The sequence below is a fragment of the Macrobrachium nipponense genome, chromosome 1 (assembly GCF_015104395.2).
Source record: "Macrobrachium nipponense isolate FS-2020 chromosome 1, ASM1510439v2, whole genome shotgun sequence".
NCBI lineage: Eukaryota > Metazoa > Arthropoda > Malacostraca > Decapoda > Palaemonidae > Macrobrachium > Macrobrachium nipponense.
In genome coordinates, this window is record NC_087200.1 from 9,788,768 (window position 1) to 9,812,686 (window position 23,919).

Genomic DNA, 23,919 nt, shown 5'->3' on the forward strand with positions numbered 1-23,919 from the left:
AATAGGCCTGGTGCATGTTTTGAAGAAAGGGAAGAAGAAACTGAGACTGACTCGTGCTATCGAAGATCCTAAGGTGGAAGCCTTATCGGACCCAGAGGATAGGTCTACCTTTAAAGTCAGTGTTAGCGGATGAAGTGGCCTGCAAGCCTCTTGAGGGTTCAGTTTGCAGGATAATCAGCAATAAGTAAAGTTAGGCAGGAAGTGGGTCTGAAATAACTGCAGCGTGGTGATCGACAATGGCAGAGGAACTCCTTATAATGGATATTGGTCTTGTAAGTGGTTCACTTACTAGATAATAGAGTAAAAGGATTTTTAAGCTGATATGTGATTACTGACGCCAAGTCGTCAAGGCTGGCGTAAGCTATGTTCTCGTGATGTATAACAAAGGCCTATCTTTTTCATTAGTTCGATGCTGTTTAAGGTCTCATAATTCCATTTGGGGGACTCCTATCCACTCAAAGATGTTGAAGAAGAGGAATATCAATCCTATCCCAAAACTTAGAAGACGTAAATCACATGATTACTGTCAAACACGAAATCTTACTATACTGCCCGTCCGTCTGTCATTCAATCACGGCCAAACGGCTGGTCCGATGGGCATGAAACTTGGCAGGGTTATAGTGGGGATCCCTAAGATGGTTTATAATGGGGTTTCATCCTACCTCCCCCAACCCCTCCGAAGGGGGTAGGGTTGAGAAGGGATTCCCTGAAACGGAGTTGGTTCTGCCCGTGAAACGAGGCTGTTTATGCCCGTAGACGTAGTTACTTTACGAATTTTCATACATAATTTCTATATACATATGTTTACAATTATATGGAATGAAAGCAGTTAAAACTAAAATAATAATAACAATAATATATTGGGAATTTGAATACTTACACGCATGGACTATGAACATTATTCAGTACAAAAAACAGCCTCTGTGCTACGAGAGATTTCTGTCAGTTCATCTTTATCATCGGAATCATCATCATGAAAAAAATATGACCTTGCTCATGAATCAGGGGCACCTTAATTGCAATGCCCAGAGGGGATACAAGTCGGGCACAGGGCAAAAAAATAGGTTGACTTGGCTTTTGAAAAACACCTGTAATACGTGACCTTTTGCTAACACAAAGTTCATCGGATTTTCCCGTGAGAAAAGCAGCGAGGAGTCGTTTTTCATGTGATAATGGCTGATTACGTAAAGGTTCCCACAACCCTATTGGGTACCACCCACACGTCAAGGAGATAAGACATGAGCGGTAGCGATGCTCAATTTATAAATACATAACAACGAGTGATTACGAAGAGATGAGTCTTTTGCGTTATCGATAACAGGTAAAGTAACGTTTGAAATCTCTCATATATATATATATATATATATATATATATATATATATATATATATATATATATATATATATATAACTTTACCCTTATCCATAGACATGGTTCATAATATTATCAATTGTTATTGCAGTTAGTGTAGAGACACCCAGTACTCATTCAGACCGTGCTTTCAGACGACGGTCCCGCGATTGAATATATTTATTCTTCGTGTTTATGTGTGGGTATGATATATATATATATATGTGTGTGTGTGTGTGTGTGTGTGTGTGTGTGTGTGTGTGTGTGTATGTATGTTATGTCTCAGCATCACTCTGAAATGGTACCAAAGGGGGTGGGGATGGAAATGGGTGATGTAAAGAATAACCCAAAATGACATTGTGTATATTATGTCTGATCCATAGTTTTAGAAGTCACTGAGTGAATAGTGATACTACCAATGCACTCTGAGTCCAAGTTCAGCCCAAGTAGGAAAGGGGATGGATGGTTGTGTGTGTGTGTGTGGAGGGTTGGGGGGGGTTGGGTTGGGTTGGGTTGATGTGTGAAAAATAAAATCTAAAAAATTACAGACAATGGTGTTTAATTCATAGTTTTTGTGGTCGAAGAGATGAAGAGTGACACTCCCGATGCCCTTTAAGTCCAAGTTCAGCAGCAATATGAAGCAGCCATCTGAACAGGACAGAGAGAGAGAGAGAGAGAGAGAGAGAGAGAGAGAGAGAGAGGGATGAATGTTAGTGAGGTAGATTAAAAGGATTGGTGAGTATGAGCAAGGTTAAGAAAGTGGAAAACAGGAATAAAGAGTAATGAAAATGCTTTTGAAGAACTGAAATGTTGGTTGACACAGGTGAAATTGATGGCCATACGAAGAAGTGATGAAAAGATGACTGACAATGGAAGATGAATCAGACTGTTGTGAATTGGTCTTGTCATGGGGAGAGAATGTGGCTGGACAAGGCGGTGGATAAGAGTAAATAATTCAGAAGTGTATAAAAGAAAATAACGAATAGAATCAGTATAAAATGAAGTGAAAGGGTGGGGTTCGTAACCACCAGATAGTAAAAGTGTCGTCACACTAATGAAAATAGAGACGATTACAGAGCCGTTCCAAGGACATATTCCTCGTCCTACTACAAACATACATTTGCTATTTATGTTCCACGGTGCCGAAAAGCCTTCCCCTTTACGTGCATCGAGTTATTTTATTAATGGAAGTGTCCTGGACATGACGCTTTATTTGTTTTTATTAACTGCAGTTAAATCATGAATGAGGAAACAACTTTTTGGCTTAGTACTTTTGGTATATGTCAGTGAAAAAATATGATTTTAAAACTTTGCTCTTTAGTCACAGGCTCTGAGGAACTATGGCGCGGATTCCTTTTCTTCTTGTGTTTGCCTTTGCAATGCTCTCCGCTTTCCTGTGCTGTGGAAGGCCAAACAGTAAGAAATTATGCCCACATAATGCATACACACACAAACACACACACACACGCGCGCAAACACACGCACATACACACACACACACAAATATATATATATATTATATATATATATATATATATATATATATATATATATATATACATATATATTTGTACAGTATACATATATGTATAGTATATATATATATATATATATATATATATATATATATATATATATATATATATATATACATATATATTTGTACAGTATACTATATGATAGTATATATATATATATATATATATATATATAGTATACACGAGCGCCGGGCGCGCACACACACACACACACACACACACACCACATATATATATACCTTTCAATCTGCCTTCAAATGAATTCTGAAGTACTTTGAGAGACTGATACATCAGTGGAAATTAAAAATATACAGTTAGTATCGTGATTGATATGGCTCATAAATATACGTTATAGTATATATATATATATATATATATTTATATGTATTATAATACTATCTATAGATATAATATTATATATATATATAGAAATATATAGTTATATTATATATAAATTTATATATATATTATTTCAAAGTTGGCAAATCTAACAGATTTCCTCATCGACAGGCGATTCGTTCCGAGTGGCTGTCCTGGGTGAACTGAGAAAAGTCTCGCCATTCTATCTCAGCATTGCCGTTTCTTCACAAATCGTTAAAGATGGTCTTATAACAGATCTTGCAAGGTGATAGATAGTTTGTCATCCGTCCAATGTAATCTTTTGGTTGAAATGCTATTCTTTATATTTTTTTATTTACAGTGATTGGCTTATTAATCATTCTGCAGTATTAGATGCAAAGATACCTCCAAACCTACCCATGAAGAGAAGCATTACTAAAGGATGTGTGTTGTAGCCTTCCTCCGTCCCTTAGCTGCAACCATGTTCTTTTACTTTACCTTCATTCCTTCCTCCTTCCTTCAGTCTTGCTGTCTCTAGCAATTCATAGCTGTCCCACCACTGCAGCCCCCCTTTTTTAGCTGTCTTAAGAAGATCCGAATACCCGAAAGTGTCCCAGTGCTCGACTTGACAACCAAACGTTCATCTAATTCTAATTAATCAAATCAGCCATGAAACGAGCAGAGGATTTCCTTTCGCTTATAAACTCAGAGGCTAAACTGAATTTTGTTGTAGCCATCGGATCTGTAAATGACATTACTCCTATTCTAAACTGCTAATGACATTATTCATCTCTCTCTCTCTCTCTCTCTCTCTCTCTCTCTCTCTCTCTCTCTCTCTCGGTAGGTCAAAGAAGTTTGTGACCCTAGCGAAGGAATTATCTCCAGCTATTCTGAGAGTTGGTGGGTCCTCTGCCAATTTCCTCACTTATGACCCGTCTGGTCATGGAAGTGAGATCAGAGAGATTGATTTCGATGATGAATATGAAACTGATGAGGAGAATGATTTCACCAATTTTACTATGACAGGTGATGATCTGGCTATTTCTGATATGAATTTGAGGGGTGAACTTTTAGATTTATTTTTGAGTTTTAATCTTTGTACGGTAAGATTACAGAAATGTTTTAATTCTTTAAGCTTGAAAATGATACCTCGGTATTTTGTATAATGCTTATGAAACCTGATTAGACCTTATTCTTAAGTAGAATTAAAAACAATATATAATTCGAGTACTGCAATATACAACTTGCAATTTGAGCGACAGAAAAGAAGCGCTGACGAAAACGGCAGCTATTAATCTTACCATAAAAATAAATGAAAGAAATACAAAGCGTAAATCTTCATATATTCCCTTTACACTATTTTGTCCCTCCCACTTTTTCTTTCCAGCCGAAGGTTTCCAACACCTGAAGGAATTCGCAAATGCTGCTTCGCTGACCATCCTTTTTGACGTGAACCAATTCTACAGGATACCTGAGAACACCTGGGATTTCTCCAATGCCTGGGACATCTTCAAAGATAGTGACGACACTTTCAAGTGGCAGCTTGGCAATGGTAATTGTTTTTATAGACGGCATTTCTATAAACAGCATCTTTTACTGGTTACGATCAGTTTTGGCAAAAATCATACCTTGGATTTCTTTGGTTTTCACAAATCGTTTGTTGACAATTTCCCGCTTTCTGATTTTAGAGAAAAAAAAAGTTACTTTTCATCGAATGTTTAAGTTCACGATGATCGTTTTCTATTCTCACTTCTGTTTTTGATGTGTGAATTTCAAGGAAATATTTTCCATTTTGAGTTCATCAGTATATTCTATACCTAATATATTTTGGCTTCGTCATCCAAATTCATATATTTTGAATATCAACGTAAACGAATCTAATTGTAACATCATATTAAGGCAGTTTCATTTAGGGATCTAACCTTTTGGAGACTTGGAGATATGTATTGCTTAAAAAAAAAACTTGAATAGCTTGTTCAACAATTAACTTTGGTCAAATCACTCCTTAGAGCCCAACTCCTACTATTACAACTACAAGTATAATTTCACGGGGACGATGGATGCCCATGATTACCTCAGCTTTAGAACAGAGCTGGAGAAACATTTTGATAACCCTGAGATAATCGGCCCCGACGTCACTAACCCAAGGTTCCCCAAGTTGTCAGCTGAAGATGAAGGTAATAAACTTTGTCAAACTATTTTACAATCTCTTCTTAACATATTGCCAAGACTTTTCCGCTTTGCATCGCACGTAATCGTTATCAGGAGTTTAGTACTTCATAACTTCTTAGAAACATTGCACATTTCGTCGTAATGACAGTATTATTCGTATCAATTAAGACTGAGCAGTCATTGTGCTTAGGGCAAGAAGTCATAGACTTTTTGCATTATGGCTATCATATCTTGACTATGATTTATCTCGTATTTTAGATTTTATAAAGGAACCGTTGTAATCACTTGCCATACTATTCCATGACATTCGTGCAAAATCGTCCTCTGGTCGTTCCAGAAGAATCCAATGGACTACAAATGAAGTTTCTGAAGGAGTTCCTGGAAAACCTAAAGGAGCTGAAGATGGATCTGACTGCAGTATCTTGGCATCAGTAAGGACTGTTGGTGCTGACAGGAATTGTGTATTAATGACGTTTTAGAATTACTATTAATATTAGAGTAAACAACATGGTCTTGTCGCATTGGAGACAAAGGGAGGGAGAGGAATAATTCTTAATGTTTAAAGGTAAAGGTAATAGAGGTGGGTGTAAGAATTACACTGGAGTGCCATTGTTTAGCATACCATGAATGGCATATAGATGGATTTCATACTGAGGTTGTACTAAGCCTATTCTTTTTTTCCTAAGTTCATAATTACATTGTTTCTTGCAAAATCTCCCTTGTTTTACTGTTAACATTTGCTAGTCTAAAGGTAAGGCATTCTAGTTCAGTCAGTTTTCAAATGCTACTCAAAGTTTCATAGAAAAATTTGCTAAATAGAAATTACTCGTAATTTCTGTTCTTTAGAAGAGACTTGGCCTAAGCTAATGTCAACTGAGGCCAAGGCGTGTTTTCCAGTTACTACCTACCTGGTGCTAATGTCACCGTTGAGGACTACACTTCTCTGGAAACCCTCAACATGCTGAAATGGCAGATCCCACAGGCGGTAGAGCTGAGAGACGAGTACTGTCCCGACACCCCACTCTGGCTAAGTAAGTCGCAGCAATCTTGTGCAAAGTAGGACCTTCTCACTTCTTTCCAGATAGATAACGAAACTTCATTGCTATCCAGCATTCTACTTTCGTCTTCTTTCTTGTACCTTCTTCTCTCCACTTTTAGCCGAAACAAGCTCTTCTGTCGGAGGAGGCGCGGAGGGCTTTAGTAACACATACATTGCTGGATTCCTTTGGCTCGACAAACTGGGATATGCTGCCGTTCAAGGAATAGATCTCCTGGCGAGGCAGACCCTGTACCAGAAGCGCTATGCCCTCATCAATGACATCAGAAGGGATTTCAAACCTAATCCAGTAAGTTGGGGGTTATGGAGACAATTTATTGTCGGGTGCCTAGTTATGCCTCCAATGAGGATAAGGAAAATGACTTGAATTTGCATTGAGTGAGACAGGGAACATTATTTTCAGGTGACTACACTGGACCATCAGACTCTAAATAGCAAGTAGTTCATAATATATGTGCAAGAAGTCAATTTCCCTTCCAGGATTACTGGTTATCAGTGTTGTACAAGCGGTTAGTGGGGGTCAAAGTTCTCGACATAGCCACTGAGGGATCTCCCGAAACCACAAGGCTTTACGGACATTGCCAAAAACCCGGTTCAGCGTCCTATAAACGAGGTTTGTCACGATTTTGATTTTCAGTCCAGATTTATCCTGGAAGCAAATCTCATATGCTATCTATTAGCTATCTGGAAACAGTACATTTATTTTGTCTCCTAAGTTCAAGAATTCTAATTATACTCATGAAGTTGAGCTTATTTATAAAGCTGTGAGAGGAATCATTAGAGATGCCCACCATAATCTCACTGGAACCACTTTGTCTTCAGGAAACGTGGTTATTTTCGGCGTCAACGTGGACCATTCCAGATCTTCTAAAATACAATTTGATAAGATGTCTCCAGATCATTCCATTCAGCAATATCTCCTTGAGGCTCCAGATAACTTCATCCAGTCAGGGTCAGTGAGAGTCCTTTGAAGAATAATGTTACTAAGAGGAAATAAAACTGGAACCTGTAGTTTTTTTTCAGCGGCAACTAAAGGGAGTGACTTGAAAAAAAGCCAAAACAGATTCAGGAAATGGATGCCTTAAGATTTTAGATGATAGTAGGTAACATATATATATATATATATATATATATATATATATATATATGTGTGTGTGTGTGTGTGTGAGTGTGTGTGTGTGTGTGTGTGTATGTGTGTGTATATTTGTATATTTATGTATGCATGCATTCCACGTGGAATTAGGTGTAATTAGCTCAAGTGTATGCCATGGTCGGAGGGTTTAGCGCTTCACTAATATTTGCAAGGCCTGGAATTGCTCCTGATACCAGCTATTGCAAAATGAAAACATTCGAGTTTCAACGAAATCAGAAAATGATGTAAAATGCGTCGTATTAGCTCTTAAAACTATAACGAAACAAATTATTATTATATAATATATGTCAACTAACCTTCCATATTTTCTTTCCATATAGTGACGTCATGCTTAATGGTATACTGCTTGAAATGACATCGGACGAGGAACTTCCTGACCTGGAGCCCCACCTACTCTCAGGAAAGGAGATAGAGATTCCTCCTCTCTCATTTGGCTTTTGGGTCGTTGTTGATGCCCAAGCACAGGACTGCAAGATTCCTTAGACTCTTTAGCACCAAAAAATCCTTCTCTTCTTTTAAATGAATATTGCTAACATATACTATAAATGGAGTGATAAGATTTCCCCACAATCTTCGCCCAGCCAATAAATTAGTTTGATTGAATTCTGGAATACTGGTCTGAATTAACCATACCTAATTAATCTTTCATTTGATTTAATGAATTCATTAGAATAATGAAAAAAGTGTGTGTGAGAGAGAGAGAGAGAGAGAGAGAGAGAGGAGCGAGGAGAACGAAAAAGTACAAGAGGCGAGAGAGAGAGAGAGAGAGAGAGAGAGAGAGAGAGAGAGAGAGTTTAAACTGAAAACCATAAAGAAATTCGTACAGTAATCATGAAAAAGGGATGGGGGTAATTTTTCTAATTCCTCCTGACAGAGTGAATCGGGGAAATTTCTTTGAAAGATAAACTTTACATAACCGAAGTAGCTGTTATTTCAGTTGCTGAACAAGAGACCGGTCTTGAGAATAGGTCATTGTTATGACCTATTCTCAAGACCACCAGTGACCAACAGAGCCAGCAGTTCACAGCTGTGCCAGGGACAGGGTGAGTGAGCATATACGTTCCAATTATATAGATAGGAAAGTAGGCAAATGTGCTTCTCATAGGAGAAAAAAGATTTCACGGATTAAGACGCAAAGTATTTGTAAGGTTTAACATAATTTATTTACAAACAGAAAAATAACAACTAATACTAATAATAATAAAAGTGTAGGTGTACTGGACGAAATACTTGTGTGTGGAGAACTATGTACAGTGGGCCGTGGGCTCTGGCCATCACAAACGTTGCCACCTCAAAAAGGATATCAAACCATGAAGGTCAGACGACAATCTTTGGGTGAAGGAAGTTTTGTACCCGCACGGCATGAGAGGAGACGCTTCCAGGAGGCAAGAAAGGAAGATGATCTCAGGAAAGGAAAGAATGGAGAGGCAGGGTAGGAGACGAAGGGAGAACAATGTACTCAGGTCATATATAGTGTTTGGCAGTCAGATAGAACTTCCCTCCTCTGCTGCATTGGAGTGAGGAAAGGACCTCTTGGCCCTGCTTTTACCACCGTGAGCGGGAGGTCGTCCTCAGACTGCCACGGGACTTGTTGTTCTACTGCAGTGGGATGGCTCCTGGAATAGGGGCCGGTCGGAAGTTTCCTCCGGTGGGCAGAGGCCTAGAGTCAGGGGCTGGGAAAGCGGGTTCCTGAGGAATCGGTCTTAGACCCTGTGGGGCGAGGGGAATGGCGTTTTCAGGAACGAAGGACTCGCGAACGGGGGATGCCTGGAGTGAGGGGCGGCGGCGCTGAGGACGAGGTTGGGAGGGGTTGACTCCCTGCTGTTGCTGCTCATCCTCAGGTGGTGGAGTGGTTGATGGGACGTCGCAGTCGACCGTGGGGGGATTCACGCAACGGCGAGACTGCTTGTCGAACACGAGTGTGGCTGGGCATCGCTGGAGACGTGGGTAGCCTCCCTGGCATGCCCAGTACCTTTCACAAGATTTGCCTAGAGGTACGTTGGCGTTAGGGTCGTCCTTGCAAAGAGCTGGAATATAAATAATAAAAGTTACGTCAATGACTTTTTCGTCTTTCCCTTGTTGTCAGTTACCTCTCATTCATGTTTCCAATAAGCGTAAAAGAAAATACAGATGCTGAGGACAGCCATGAGTGCTGCAAACAACACAAGGAACTGGAAGATGTAATATGAGACAATAACATTCAGAAATTGTTATCGGAGTCTGATTCATAAAGAGCTTTCGACTTACGATGTTTCTGGCAACCACCAACGTTCTGTGGCCAGTCACAGGCGTGAGTTTCTTCGTTGTAGAGAAGTCCTCCAATACAGAACTGCTCAGTAGCAGTACCGTTCCAGCATGTCCAGTACCGAGTGCAGGAAGTTTCGTGACCGAAAATACCGTACAGCCAGTCACAGTGTTCGGTCGAAATTGCTGGATCTGTAAAAGGTTGATTACATCAGCCATCGTTGCAAATACTTCTGAGGTAATTGGAAAGTCCTAAGTATAAAGTGTGGGTGAATGGACAACCAGGAAATCGGAAGAGCAGTTACGATTCTGGTTCCTATCCACAAGACTAGCATTCCTAATTGCTTAAATGCTTTTGATAAAAACTGGAAATCCTGTAATGTTAGTCCTTTCCAGGGAAGATCTTTCGTTATTTTATGTACTACGTTGTAATTTGAAGGACTACGATCTTATTTTGATTCAGTTACTTTCTTCAAATGATATAACATTATTATAATAATTTTTCAAAAAAAAATCCATTTAAAATACGTTAATGGGATCTTGCTAAAGATTGTGCAATTTACTATATGTACTGCTCTAAATCTTAAAATATGAAAGAATCTTAATAAAGAAAAGCCATGAAATGCAGTTAAGTTTCATTAAATTAAACTCCTCCAAAGTGGTCTCAGTAATAATCTGTTCCTCCTGGGACGATGGCGAGAGCTTCTCCCAAACCAAAGTTGTCTGAGATTCTATTTCCGCTTCTGCCCATCGGTAACTCCATTAGCCGCCATCATTCCTTCTAGAGTCTTTCCCCGTCTATTCCCTATCCTAATCCACTTACTAGCTAGCTGCTTTGTGTCGCAATACGCCCCTCTCCAAGGATAGTCGCATCCTTCAGCGATGCCTCTGTTTCTGCCAACAAAGACCAGGCCGTTGGGGCAGTCATACAGCTGGGGCTGCCCGGCCACACACTCCCAGTAACGGTCGCAGTAGGTGATGTCTCCAACGACGCGCGACTTCCTGTCACAGGGGTCGGGCTGTTGCTCCTGCGCCAGACCTGCGGTAGGGAACAAAGGAAGGGAACGTAATAAGGCTACTTACTCCTGCCGGGGCGATCAGAGCAGTCAACGTTGAAGTCGTAGTCACACACTCCAAAGAGTCCCTGCGTTCGTTTGCCCAGGTAGACTAAACCGTTGGGGCACGTCTGGAGAACTGCCTGGCCGTCAAAGCACTCGTAGTAAGCGTCGCACTGGTCTTCGTGGGCAGAGGTCCTGGTCTTTGTCTTGCAAGGGTCGAGACGTTGCCCCACAGCTGAGGTTTGGTCAGCGGTCAGGTGTGTGAGTTAGTAAGTCTTTAGTGCTTGTCAAACATTCGACTTCTTTTTCGTTATTGTCAGATGTTAGTCTATTTACATGAATAGTTAGTGTCGTTTAAGTCAAGTCATTCTACTTTACACTTATTAGCTATATATCTCAAAAGTATATATCAACATAAAGTTAACAGAGAGGGGGCAAACACTCATAACAGAAGGCAAAATTAAATCTGTGACAAAACGGACGATGTGTGGAGCAACCCAACTCGAGTTCAATGACCTTGCTCTCGATAAAATCCCCAAAGACAACCAATATCATCCAGCTTTCACTTTTGAGAAGGAGAAACGGGTTGAGGTTGAGGGTTGCAGGGGAAGGGCGGTGAGCTGGTGGGTAAGGAGGAGGAGGTGGTGTGGAGGAAGAGGAGGAGGAGGAGGATGGGAACCCAAAGGCATTGGCCAATCGAGGCTCGAAATGATCCAAAGGGGGAGGGGTTAGGAGAGAGGAGGATCAGGGGAAGGCAGGCAGCGGGGTGGTAGACATTCCTAGCCCTAAGGCACCAAGTGAAAGTTTGTGGTGAAGCTTTATGTCAGTGACTTACTCGACTTGAACCTTCGTTTGGTTAAAAAAGAAAATGATTCTGAAGGTAATAGTAGGGAAACATACATACATACATAAGGGCATTGCGAAAAGGTGTGTGTGTGTGTGTGTGTGTGTGTGTGCGTGTGTGTGTGTGTCTCTCTCTCTCTCGGGGCAAACTGAGGTTAAATTGTAAAAGTATGTCCAAAAAATTATGCATAAATTTATCAGGGAAATTATAAAATATTGCAATTAGTTGCGTAGAGCAAACACACACGCATGGACACACATTATATACACACATATATATATGTGTGTGTGTGCTCGTATATATATATATATATATATATATATATATATATTTATATATATATATATATATATATGTATATATATATATGTGTGTGTGTGTGTGTGTGTGTGTGTGTGTGTGTGTAGATATTGCATGTGTGAGACTATTCACTGTGATATAGTATATGATATAAATGAACTCCACATGGCGTTGAAGTCCAGGTTAGAATGATTACAAGCCACTTCAATCCCGTCTACAAAAGCACGCGCTACAACCATTTCCTTTTCCTCGTGATCAGTTACGGCCCGCAATGCCCTTTTAATTCACTGGACTCTGCAAAACCAAATGTCATAGCCTGCTAAGAAACTTTCATTCAAACGCAGCCGGGCACGAGGTCTGCCCAAAGTGAGCCCAGCCAACGGAGACGACATAAGTATAAGCATCGTTGGCCCTTCTGCGAACGTTCTCCGACCAGCAGCAGCAGCCAGCCGTTCGCCCAAAGCCTTATTTAGGCGTGACCTTAAATAGTAAAAGTAGACGAAATGCAGCGTCAGAAGGGGTTAAAAGTCTCCTTTCATTTTCACTCCGGAAACAAATGGAGATTGAAATGTTATCGCCGTAGGTCGAACGAAGCTGGAATTGGCACGACTTTATAACTAGCTGCTACTTAGCGTTTTATTTTGTAATCGGATTAATTATTACCATTATTAAAACCAACGACCATTCACGTTCATTAATGATAAGTTAAGTGAGATTTGTTTATTCTCTCCTTATTTTATAGACATTTATACAGAGCTGTATTTTGTAAATCGTTTATCTGTAAACATGTGTATGAAACAAGAACAAAATGAAAAGAAGTAAATTACTGGTTCTTGTTCTTGTATTATTATTATTATTATTATTATTATTATTATTATTATTATTATTATTATTATTATTATTATTATTATTATTACAAATCCAATTCAAAATACCACCTTGTTTTATAGATATCTATACAGAGCTGCATTTTGTAAATCGTACATCTGTAAACGTTTGTATGAAACAAGAACAAAATAGGAAAAGAACTTGAATTACTGGTTTTTGTTCTCGTATTATTATTATTATTATTATTATTATTATTATTATTATTATTATTATTATTTATTATTATTATTATTATTATTATTAAGCAAATCCAATTCAAAATACCAACAAGTTGCTAAGCAAACTTTCACTTAACAGAACGGCCAAATAAATCCGAAGAGCTCTGCAGTTCTTTGAGTTTCATCATAAGTGTGAGGCGAACGAGATGAATATGAGTATAGTATATCGGCTGAATACTCAAACGCTGTTAGAAGCTTCCGTTACGTCATATTCTGTGACACTTTAACAATACCTTACGTCATGATTGTATTCTGCAACCAAAGATATACCTCGAGAGGCAGGCGGAACTGATGATGTATGTAGTTTACAAATTCTTAAGAGTCCTTCTTGTCAAGCATATCCCAGCGTTTATGCATCAGTGAATAATACATTATTTGTGCATTTATATTACGCACACACATGCACACGCACACGCACAAACTGGTGATGTAACTTGACCCACCGAATTGTTCAGTTTAGCCGTTTAATTTTATTATTTATTCATTTACTTATTTAATTCAATTTGTAGCTTGAACGTATCCTGGATACTGACTACAGGTAATTGTAGCTTGATGCCTATAAAATAAACTGTTCCACACATTCATCTGCATAATATTTTGGAGAGATTTCAGTTTGCTACTGCGTTGTTAGTATTAAAAAGTAAGCCATAATTTGGTTCTCCGTACCGTAGTACACAAATTCTAGTAACTCTGTATTTACGTTCCATATGACAAGATGAAAGAGAGAAGATCACTATTTACTGCTGCGTCAACATCATTCGGAAATTGTCTACCTGCTACATATGTCTGTCAGTCTCCTTACCGGAATTTACGATGTTTTCTGGTATTTATGTATTACCGTTCTAAAATGCTTTCTTTTTTTTTATTTATTTTAAATAGCAGATTGCATCAAATGTATTTTCTTCGTCAAATGAACAAAAGCTTAATTTTACGCTCTCTCTTTCACAACATTTAGATATATACGAGAGAAGATCACTATTTATTGCTGCGTTGAACACCAATCGGAAATTATCTGTACTATGATACGCGTACTAGGGAATGTTTTCGTAAAATACAAATGGAATAAAGTTTTTACTCTAATTTTTATTTTGTTCCAAATTATAGGGGTTGACAATTAGAACAGAAATGTAAAATGCCAAGATTTCAAGTGAGAATCTTTCTAAGATATGGTGGTCGTAGATGTTGATCGAACGTTATTAAGAAAGTGGAAAATAAACATTTAGTAAAATCCTACGATTTAAGAAAGTAGAAGATAAAAGATGAAGCTAGAATATCTAAATTCATCTACAGAAGTTTAAACTTTCATTAAATCATGCAATTTAACAATCGACTGCTGCTGAAAACAGTACTCGGGAAAAAAGACAAAAGTTTACGAGAAGTGAAGAAAGAATTAATAACTAAAAAAAGGGGGGGGGGGGGGGGGGGGACTTTTAAAAATGTGCTTGTTCAATGCAACGGCTTCAAAAGTTCCGTTACACCTGATCACATACTTCAAGAACAAGTTTTGTTCTTGAGAGAGAATCTGAAGGTTACGAGCTGGCGTCATCTGGCTTGGGAAATGCTTCAAGAAGAGAGTCAGTTACTCTGTAAATCGCCTGTGCAGTTGGGTTGTTAATGAATACACGCACACACACACACACTTCTCTCTCTCTCTCTCTCTCTCGACTATATATCTATATATAATAATAGGTCTCATATATATATCTCCTAGATATATATAATATCTATCTATATCATATATATTAATATATAATATATATATATATTTATATATATAACGCTAAATATAAAATACCATTATTATAATATATATAGATATATATATATTATATATATATTTATATATATTCTATTATATGATATACTATCTATATATGTATTTTGTATATTCTATCATATACATAATCTATATTAATATAATATATATCTATTCTATATATCTATATATATATATATATATATATTATATATATTATATATATTTAGATATATATAAATATAAATATTATATATATATATATATATTCTATATATATATATAATAATAATAACTCAATATATTATATACACCGTTTATATATGTTGAATGTAAAAATAGCTGGTTAACATTCACATTACTTGATTTTTCATAAACTTCCTATTATTTCGTTTCTCTCTCTCTCTCTCTCTCTCTCTCTCTCTGTCTAAGTGTGTGTGCGCGTGTGTGTGTGTCGGCGCGTTCAAGCTTTTCTGTCATACCGTGATAGTCACACAAAAAACAGGTTTCCATCTTGATGTGAAAGTAAAAGTAATAAAAACGACGAAAAACATCGAGGCGCGAAATAGGCCTGACTTTCATCGCTGACACAAAAAGAGCTTCCTTCAGTAAAATGAACCAGACGATAGTGACTTTCAGTAAGAGATGATATTACTCGAGTGCCTAAACTAATATAAGTAGCCTACATAGATATTCGGTTCTCTAAATTCTTGTATCTTATCACATTTGTTTTTGGATTGAGTAGGTTTCCATGAAAAAAAAAAAAAAAAAAAACATACCCATGAATACAAAAAAGGACTGTAGATGTGTGGATATCATTATCATTATTATTAATTCCTCTACGCAGACATATTTTTTCATCTCGACAATCGTGAGGACGAATGGAAGTAATTTAATATCTATTACGCCCAAATGCACCGTATGTGAATATTCTTCTGGAAAATTCGAAAGAAATATTCTCATAGGGAAGACAGATAGTCCGGCCTTTGAAAGCTTGCGTGGGAATCCTGAGGAATGCAGAGGAAATCCCATATTGGTCACTGGATAAGACATGCCTCACTCAGGACGCCGCCGCCTGAGAGAGAATTTTGAATTAGACTTCTAACTAGGAAAGCATGTCAGAGCAAGGACTTAACATCTCCTAATTCCTAACTGACATCGTGTCAGTTCGCTTTGATTACCGCTGAACATTTCTGTTGAATTTAGAAACCAGTTTTTTTCTATTTTCATCAAGCGCACTTGCACACTTAGACGCACACGCACGCACAGGTACGCACCCTGATATGTCATCAAGGTTTTTCAAGTGTTAATTTGAAGAAGGCCCAAGTCACGCCAGGTGAAAGTTCCCCTAAAATACGACGTAGGCAGCGGACCCATACAAAGAAAAGAATCCTGTGGATCCGAGACCTTTAGGAAAGGCTTATCATGAACGAATATCTCATCGCCTAGCTAGGATTCCGTTATGTGGAAGAAGCCCATCCTAGTCCCCTTTAGGGCAGAACCCCATAGAGGGGCCCCTGCTATACCCCCAAGCTCTTGGCCCAGCTAGGAAGAGTCTTAAACTGGAGGTCACTGAAAGGTTACCTCGAGAGAGTCTCCCTCCCGCTCGTCGTCTACTACAGGAGGTATGTTGGTTGGCTGGAGAGGGGTGGGCTTACCAAGAAGAAAGAGAGAGAGAGAGAGAGAGAGAGAGAGAGAGAGAGAGAGAGAGAGAGGAACGGGTTTCACGAGGACTGCTTGACTCCAAAGCGAGGGAGAGAGAGTTTAACCCAGGTAGTAAGGAGAACTGAAGGTGACTGCTCCCTCATTGTTCTTGGGTATTTTCATGCGCCCTCGGTCACTTTTAAAGCTTTTTTTTTTTTTTTTGCCTTCACAGTCTTATTCTCTGATGTAAGAGCACCCTCTACTTCCTAAAGTCAAGGCAATGACTTCAATCAACACCTTAGAAATTAATCAAAGGCAACCGACATATTATGCTAAATATAGAAAACCCTGTCATACTCTCCTGGGAGGTGAAAGTAGATCAACTTGTCACTTAAAAACGCTCCAGGTCGAATCTTTATCATTATTATAAAAAAAGCTCTTCAGTCTCAACAAAATTGACTTCCACCTATTCGGCGAATTCACCTCCATAAGAAAAAAAAAATGCTTGGTGTCTGCCAAGGACATTTTGAAGGAAACTGCGCGATCATTCCGTCCAGTTTGAACATATTCCCCTGAAAGCAATCACGTTACCCTGAAGGTGAGTCGGTTTAGAAAGGGTCTGTAAAGGGAACACAAGCGCCTACTTAGGAGAGAGAGAGAGAGGGAGAGAGAGAGAGAGAGAGAGAGAGAGAGAGAAGAGAATGGAACCACGTTTGGCCATCAGCCAAAAGGTCAAGTCAACTCTTAAGCAAACAAGCTAATATCATTTCTCCCGATTGCTAGCACGATATCTAGAATGGGACAAATATCAGAACTATTGTGCTTCATCAACAGTGATGTTACGTCGTATTTCTATTGCCCTAAAAGTAAATAATAAATATATCTAATATGTCGATAAATACATTTCCACGAAATGTCATTCGGGTCTCTTTCGGCTGAGAAGCATCACCACAGTCCAAGCAAGTTTGGGCAATGTTGCAACTCAAACGGCAGGATTCTGGCGTCTTTGTACATTTCACTCTTGAGAGAGTAGGAGAAATTTCTTTCTTTCCCATCACACGTCGATGGTGACTGCACTTCTAATCCAATTTATTCCTCGTTCGTGATGGAATTTCTCCCGACGTATGTCGGGAGAGCGAAGTAAAGATTTGCCGGTTTAAAAAAAAGGAAAAAAAAAAGGCAGGGATTTTATCACTGAGAGCCATCTGTTGCCAGTCTTCAACACTACTTTGGTGCTTGATAGAGCAAAAAGCTTTAACAGATTCTTTCTCTCTCCTTTCTCCTTCTATCTCACTCACCGTTGAACAAATCTCGTTTGTGAACGAACACTGGGTTGGATTGCACTCACAAAATCCTCCTTTTGGACCGCTTTCGTGTATTTAAACGGTTAGTTCAAGTAATTTTGTTAATAATGCAGTGAAAATCGCCTATCGGAATTCGTTTGCGGGATGTTAGTGAGTTAGATTCTGTTGATGTTGGGATATATTATTACTTTATTATCTCTAAAGCTCTCGTACCCCCTTTACTACTATTCTGTGAGTCAAAAGATATTTCATAATCAAAGAATTTTTGCAATAATTATCTGACGACGACTAATGTTGCACTTCTATTCTGCATAGCAGTCACCCTGTGTCAACTAGAACTATCCCGAATAAGGCCAATGAAAGTACAGAAAGCGACAGAGTTTTTGAACCAAACTGAAAAGACTCACCGGCTCCAGCCGCGGCGCAGATTACAGCTACTGCAAGTATCCTCATGGTGTGTGCCTGTGAATAAACCCCTTTCCTCAGCTGACGGCAGGAGAGCGAGTGATAGCCCGCGCTCCGACTCCGACCCCCTTATATGTTCTTAAGTCTGGAAGCCCCGCCCACGGTAACCTGTTGTTTAAAAAGCTTCCACTCCCATCCCTGGTTCCCAAAACATGTGATTAAAAAGTACGGTTCACTTATCGAATTGTGGTGGTCTGATTGTTCTGAAATCTGAATCGGATCTGTTTCGAACGGGATTCGTTGACTGCTTCGCAATTCTTCCTGATTGCTCAAGCTGATGTCATTTGCATTTTCCTGTCTGTAGCTGCCGACTCGGAATGTAAAGCTTACCGTGCTTTCAGTTCGTTTCTCTGACTAAAATACTCCTTTGTTCATTTTGGAATCTTTGGTTCTAAAGAATAGCATCATGGATTGTTGTGGAATAAGTTGTGCAATGAAGATCAAGTGCCGATTCAAGGGAGAATTCCTTTTACTACTACTTTATACTGCTATAATTTCCGTCAATAGATGATCATCATCTTTAGTTTTCCTTCTCGTTCTCTGCCGTAACAGGCAGGAGATGATATCGCTTCGCATTTGAAAGTCGAACGATTGCGTGATTCACTCGTTCGTGATTTGTAATGTGATTGGTTTAAGACGAAATGACGTCACCGCAGTCATCACGACGTCATAACAACAAGGGCATGTTTGTTGGGCGATTTCGTGATCATATGAGTAATATTCTTCCTCTCTTACTCTTTTTTTTTTTTTATCTCCATACTCTGTGGATTTGATCTTAAGAAAATAATATAAACATGCATTACGCACCCGCCTACAGCCCTCACATTCTACCTGAAGCACTGGAAGAAGTTAACATTACATGACCTGTCGTATTTCAACAAACCGTGTCCTTGGACGCACTCACGACCAACCATTACCTGAAGAGGCGTAAAAGAGCTTCGGGCAGAGAGAGAGAGAGAGAGAGAGTCTTTTTTCCGTAGAGGTCACCTTTGCAATCATAACAAAACGCTCGCGAAAGAGTTACGCAAAACCGCTTCAATAGCTGTATACGTTCCGGAGCTCTCCCCGGCTCAGGCTCAGGCTGGCGACGTGATGGCTTCGGGTTACGGACGGGATGGAAATGGAATTGGATGTCTTTCTACGTCTGTTATTTAGTTCTTTGAATTATTTTTTTTTATTCACGGCTTTGTGTTAAATCCTATTCTTGGTATTTTTAAGAATAACAATGCAAAAGAATTCATTTGATATCAGTACGTTAATTTCTTCACTGACATCATATTCTCTGCTCAAATGCTGAATTAGATTACATACACTGTTAGAGCACGTTCTAGAGAGCTTTCAGGGAATACTTTCACTATCACAGGTTTCATTCCCTCCCTAATAGCCTATTGGACATTATTTTTATATACATACATATATATATATATATATATATACTATATATATATATATATATATATATATTATACTACTTATCTCTTTACATATAAAAGTAACTTAATACCTTATCGGAAATAACATTTCAGATTACCATAGAACGAACATTAATTTTCCACTATATAATATTTGGAAGTTCTGTTGGATGCAAGTGAGCTGGTTTCTTCTTTAAAGCTTTTTACATCCCTTCGCTATTTTTTTTTCCAGTTCCTAAATCCGTAATTGCACGCTTACCATTGCTTTTCGCTATTACAGTGTGTGTTGGTTGGTTACAGTCCCGAGGTTTACACTGACGTCCTTTAGGCAAGAGCCCGTGCTTGCACAAGGCCAGGTAAGTTGAAACTAAGCAGTCAACATTCGTCTCGGCATCAGTTTGTTATTGCATCATCGAATGCTTCGGCCGTTCAAGTCTCTGTGAAAACCCTCGGATCAGCAATGTCCTTCACAATGACTTTTTTTTTTCTCTCCTTTTTTTAGGTTTAAATAAATATGTCAAGTATTCCCTCGGTACGGCATAAAGGATATCCATTTGACATTCAGCAACACGACCGGCCATTTAACTCCTAGCTTTGCTCGTAAGTCAATTTTTTGTGTGTATTGTTAAACTTTATTTTTTATTGTCTTTTTTGTTATTTTCTGGCTTCTGTGCGTCTCTGGAAAGTTCCTAGGTAATATCACCTGTCCTATGGGTTGTTTCATAAGAGTGTATGTTTTTAATGATAATAATACTAATGACAATTATTATTAATATGTTTTAGGAAGAGGGGGGCCGGGCTATCACAGTCCTCCAATTCGACTGGGTGGTATTCATAGTGTGGGGTTCCGGGTTGCATCCAGCCTCCTTAGGAGTCCATCACTTTTCTTACTATGTGTTCCGTTTCTAGGAGCACACTCTTCTGCATGAGTCCTGGAGCTGCTTCAGCCACTAGTTTTTCCAGATTCCTTTTCAGGGATCTTGGGATCGTGCCTAGTGTTCCTATTATTATTATATTATTATTATTATTATATTATTATTATTATATTATATTTTATTATTATTCACTGGATAACCAAACATTTATAGCGTGCTTGAGGTATTTTAAAAGTCTTTAATATAGAATTCATGACGCAATCGTAGAACATTTGATTTGATTTCCTCACTGATAGCAATATGTACCCCCCCAAAAAAACACCCAATTTCACAATACTAACTCTTTCTTTTACCATTACTATATTTTACCTCATATTCCTTCACTTCTCTGTAGGTCAGAAAAGAACGATTGCGCCGAATAGCGAAAGTCCTATCCGTAAAAAAAAAAAAATAAAGAAAAAGAAAAACAGAAAGAAAGAAAGAGAGAAAAAAGATAAAAGATAAAAAGACACTTCGGATCAGCCTTTCCGGATTGTTCTCACGTATGCAACTGATCACGACCTTCTTGGCGAGTGAAAAGAATGGCGACTTTCTCTCGGAAAATGAAAGATCTGCCGGTCTTTCTGGAAGGGTGTCTTTCGAAGTTATAGTAGTAGAACTTGGACAGACGACGAACGGATAGACAGTTAGACATTCCAGGTGTTCTTTACCTGGTTATCCATGTACGTATGAAAGTAGAGGTGGTTGTACATAGTGTTGCAATATTCTCGCTTTTTTTTTTTTTTTTTTTTTTTTTTTTTTGTTACTTTCGTATACGAGTTGTCATCGTCTTCGTCAGCTTGGTATACGAGTTGCTTATTGCTTAATGGAAGTGGGTTAATAATAATAATAATAATAAGAATAATAAATAATAATAATAATAATAATAATAATAATAATCTTTGAAGGAGATCCTCTTTCATGCGTGATCATGCTCGGATGATACCGAGAGAAACGTTGGTCACTAAATCGACTTATATGTCGACCTATTTGTTTATTTACTGTGATAAATAAATTTGTAAGCAATATCCCTGAAATTGACTCCTCCTGATGAGTAATATCGGCGCAATACTCGCCAGTTGTAATAGCAGAGAGAAAGCAATTGTTAGAAAAATAGAGAGGACTATTTACAAGTTAAATGCAGCTGATGCAGCAATACTTTCAATAATAATGATAATTGCTTATAGTTCAATGTCCTTTGGATCATTTAAACGTAGAACGACACCATCCTTCCTAGTTACCTGCACATGTGTTTATTACCCTGGCTAAAAAAAAAAAAAAAAAAAAAAATAAAAAAAAAAAAAAAAAAAAAAAAAGTACTACATTTCATTGGTCTTGCTAACAAGCAAATGAATGTCATTCTCTGCACGCTCGGACAATAACCCTTCATTTCGTAGCGCAACTCATTTATAAGCAATTCTTTTCCTTATCGTAAACACACATGTGAACATACGCGCGTACACATAAGCGCGATCTGTAGAGTTCGCGTTTAATTTCACGGTTAAGCTGACTCGTTAGCAACGCATGGTTAAAGCACGTTCATAGACATCTGCGAGCTATAATTTGCTATGTATAGACTCAGGGGTACTAAAGAATCATTTCTTAGAAGCAAATTGAATTCACACTTGAAAGGTATAAAAGTATTCAAGGAACGGTAAATTAAAAGTGATCACAATAAAGGAGAAAGACACTAACAATGATAATAAACTATAAGAATATACATGTAAAAACTGCTATCATAAACAATTGTCACTGTGAAACTTTCAAGTGATTTAGTATCATACTAGCGCAATAAGAATTCTTTAGATTGAAAGGCCACTGTAGAATATATCACTACATTAATTCATTGCTCTCGTTTGCTCTGCTGTTGCGTCTCCCTACCTACGTACTGTCTGTGCTTCGGAATTGCCTCTGAATATCACTCAGTAGTGATAGGTGTTTGTCGCTATTTGGGACATGAAATTGACGACGGCAGTTTGTGCAAAATATCTACCAAAACCTCATTACTCGCAAAGATAGATTCAGCAACAAATAAACCGCTCGAAGGAAGCAATAATGTAACTGATCAAGTAACAACTCAGCTGGAAAGAGGTGGTTACGATCATGGTGACAATAAGAACAATGAGATATAAATATATATATATATAATATATATATATATATATATATATATATATATATATATATATATATATATATATATATATATATATATATATATATATATTACTCTCTCTCTATCAGGTAAAAGAAAAAAGCAAGCCATCAACGAGATATGCAGAGATGTCAGCAAAAAATTTCAAAGCATCAGCTCCAAGATTCTACTCAAGAGATAATAACTGTATTTATTATGCAAGAGGATATTGCAGATACGGAGAAAAAAAACCCTTGCAGATTCAGACACAAAATGAATAATTATGATGAAGAAGATTAAATATTATGGAAAAGCTGGATTTTTTAATGTCAGAATTTCTGGAAATGAAAAAAAGAACAACATACCAGAACAGGAAAGAGACATGGGAAAATCCTTATTATTACCAATATCAAATGAAGGAGAAAATAAAACACGCAAACCATCATAGTGATGAATGAGCAGGGTTTAGTTACGAGTAACTCAAAAAGAAAAATAGAGTACTTAGAAGAACTAACCCAAATTGAAAGGAAAATAGATATAATGAATATAAGTGAAACCTGGTATTCCCAAGAGACTGGGAATGATGATCAAATAAAAGGGTTCCAAACTTATAGATCAGATAGAAAAAATAGGAATCAAGGGGGAACCGCGATATATGGGAAAGACAAAAAACAAGGAAAAATATATGAGAAATATAGTAACTCAGAATGTGAACTAATAGCGGTAGAATTTGAATCTGATAAATTAATGAACATAGTAATATATAGACCTCCTAATACTAAAGAGTTTGACTTAATAATAGAAAAATTGGATGATATATGTAGAAATCACAAGGACTGGACTATTCTCCTATCTGGAGACTTCAACTTTCCTTTCGTAGACTGGAAAGAACGAATAGGAGATTGTGGTTGTACTTATACATATAAAAAAGAGAGTAATAGTAGTGTAGAAGATAAGAGGCAATTCGAAAAGCTATTAGATATGCTACTAGAATACAACATTCACAAATCAATCACAACCTGCCAACAAGAAGGAAAATACTTTAGACCTAGTATTTGTGAACGAGATGAATTACGTTAAAGAAATAATAGTTTATAATGCGAGTATTTCAGACCATAATGTCATAGA

The 23,919-nt window shown here is 38.0% G+C and overlaps 2 protein-coding genes across 3 annotated transcripts; one reads left to right on the top strand and one right to left on the bottom strand.

The window, feature by feature from the left end:
• Positions 1 to 1,262: 1,262 nt before the first annotated feature.
• Positions 1,263 to 8,221, top strand: LOC135220090 (heparanase-like). The gene is made up of 12 exons (XM_064257409.1): positions 1,263 to 1,321; positions 2,673 to 2,767; positions 3,400 to 3,514; positions 4,073 to 4,254; positions 4,616 to 4,780; positions 5,238 to 5,405; positions 5,738 to 5,831; positions 6,298 to 6,431; positions 6,559 to 6,746; positions 6,938 to 7,070; positions 7,280 to 7,409; positions 7,931 to 8,221. The coding sequence occupies exons 2-12, from the start codon at positions 2,692 to 2,694 to the stop codon at positions 8,091 to 8,093; spliced, it is 1,548 nt and encodes a 515-aa protein (XP_064113479.1). The 5' UTR covers positions 1,263 to 1,321; positions 2,673 to 2,691; the 3' UTR covers positions 8,094 to 8,221.
• A 529-nt stretch (positions 8,222 to 8,750) lies between these two features.
• Positions 8,751 to 18,430, bottom strand: LOC135219118 (protein obstructor-E-like). Of its 2 annotated transcripts, none has more exons than XM_064255568.1 (4): positions 18,274 to 18,430; positions 10,678 to 10,893; positions 9,858 to 10,046; positions 8,751 to 9,637 (listed from the first exon to the last, which is right to left on the bottom strand). In XM_064255568.1, the coding sequence occupies exons 1-4, from the start codon at positions 18,317 to 18,319 to the stop codon at positions 9,207 to 9,209; spliced, it is 882 nt and encodes a 293-aa protein (XP_064111638.1). In that variant the 5' UTR covers positions 18,320 to 18,430; the 3' UTR covers positions 8,751 to 9,206. The 2 variants fall into 2 exon arrangements, with proteins under 2 accessions (XP_064111638.1, XP_064111639.1); XM_064255569.1 differs by lacking the exon at positions 10,678 to 10,893 and adding an exon at positions 10,938 to 11,147 and having other exon boundaries at positions 18,274 to 18,407.
• Between the last annotated feature and the right edge of the window lie 5,489 nt (positions 18,431 to 23,919).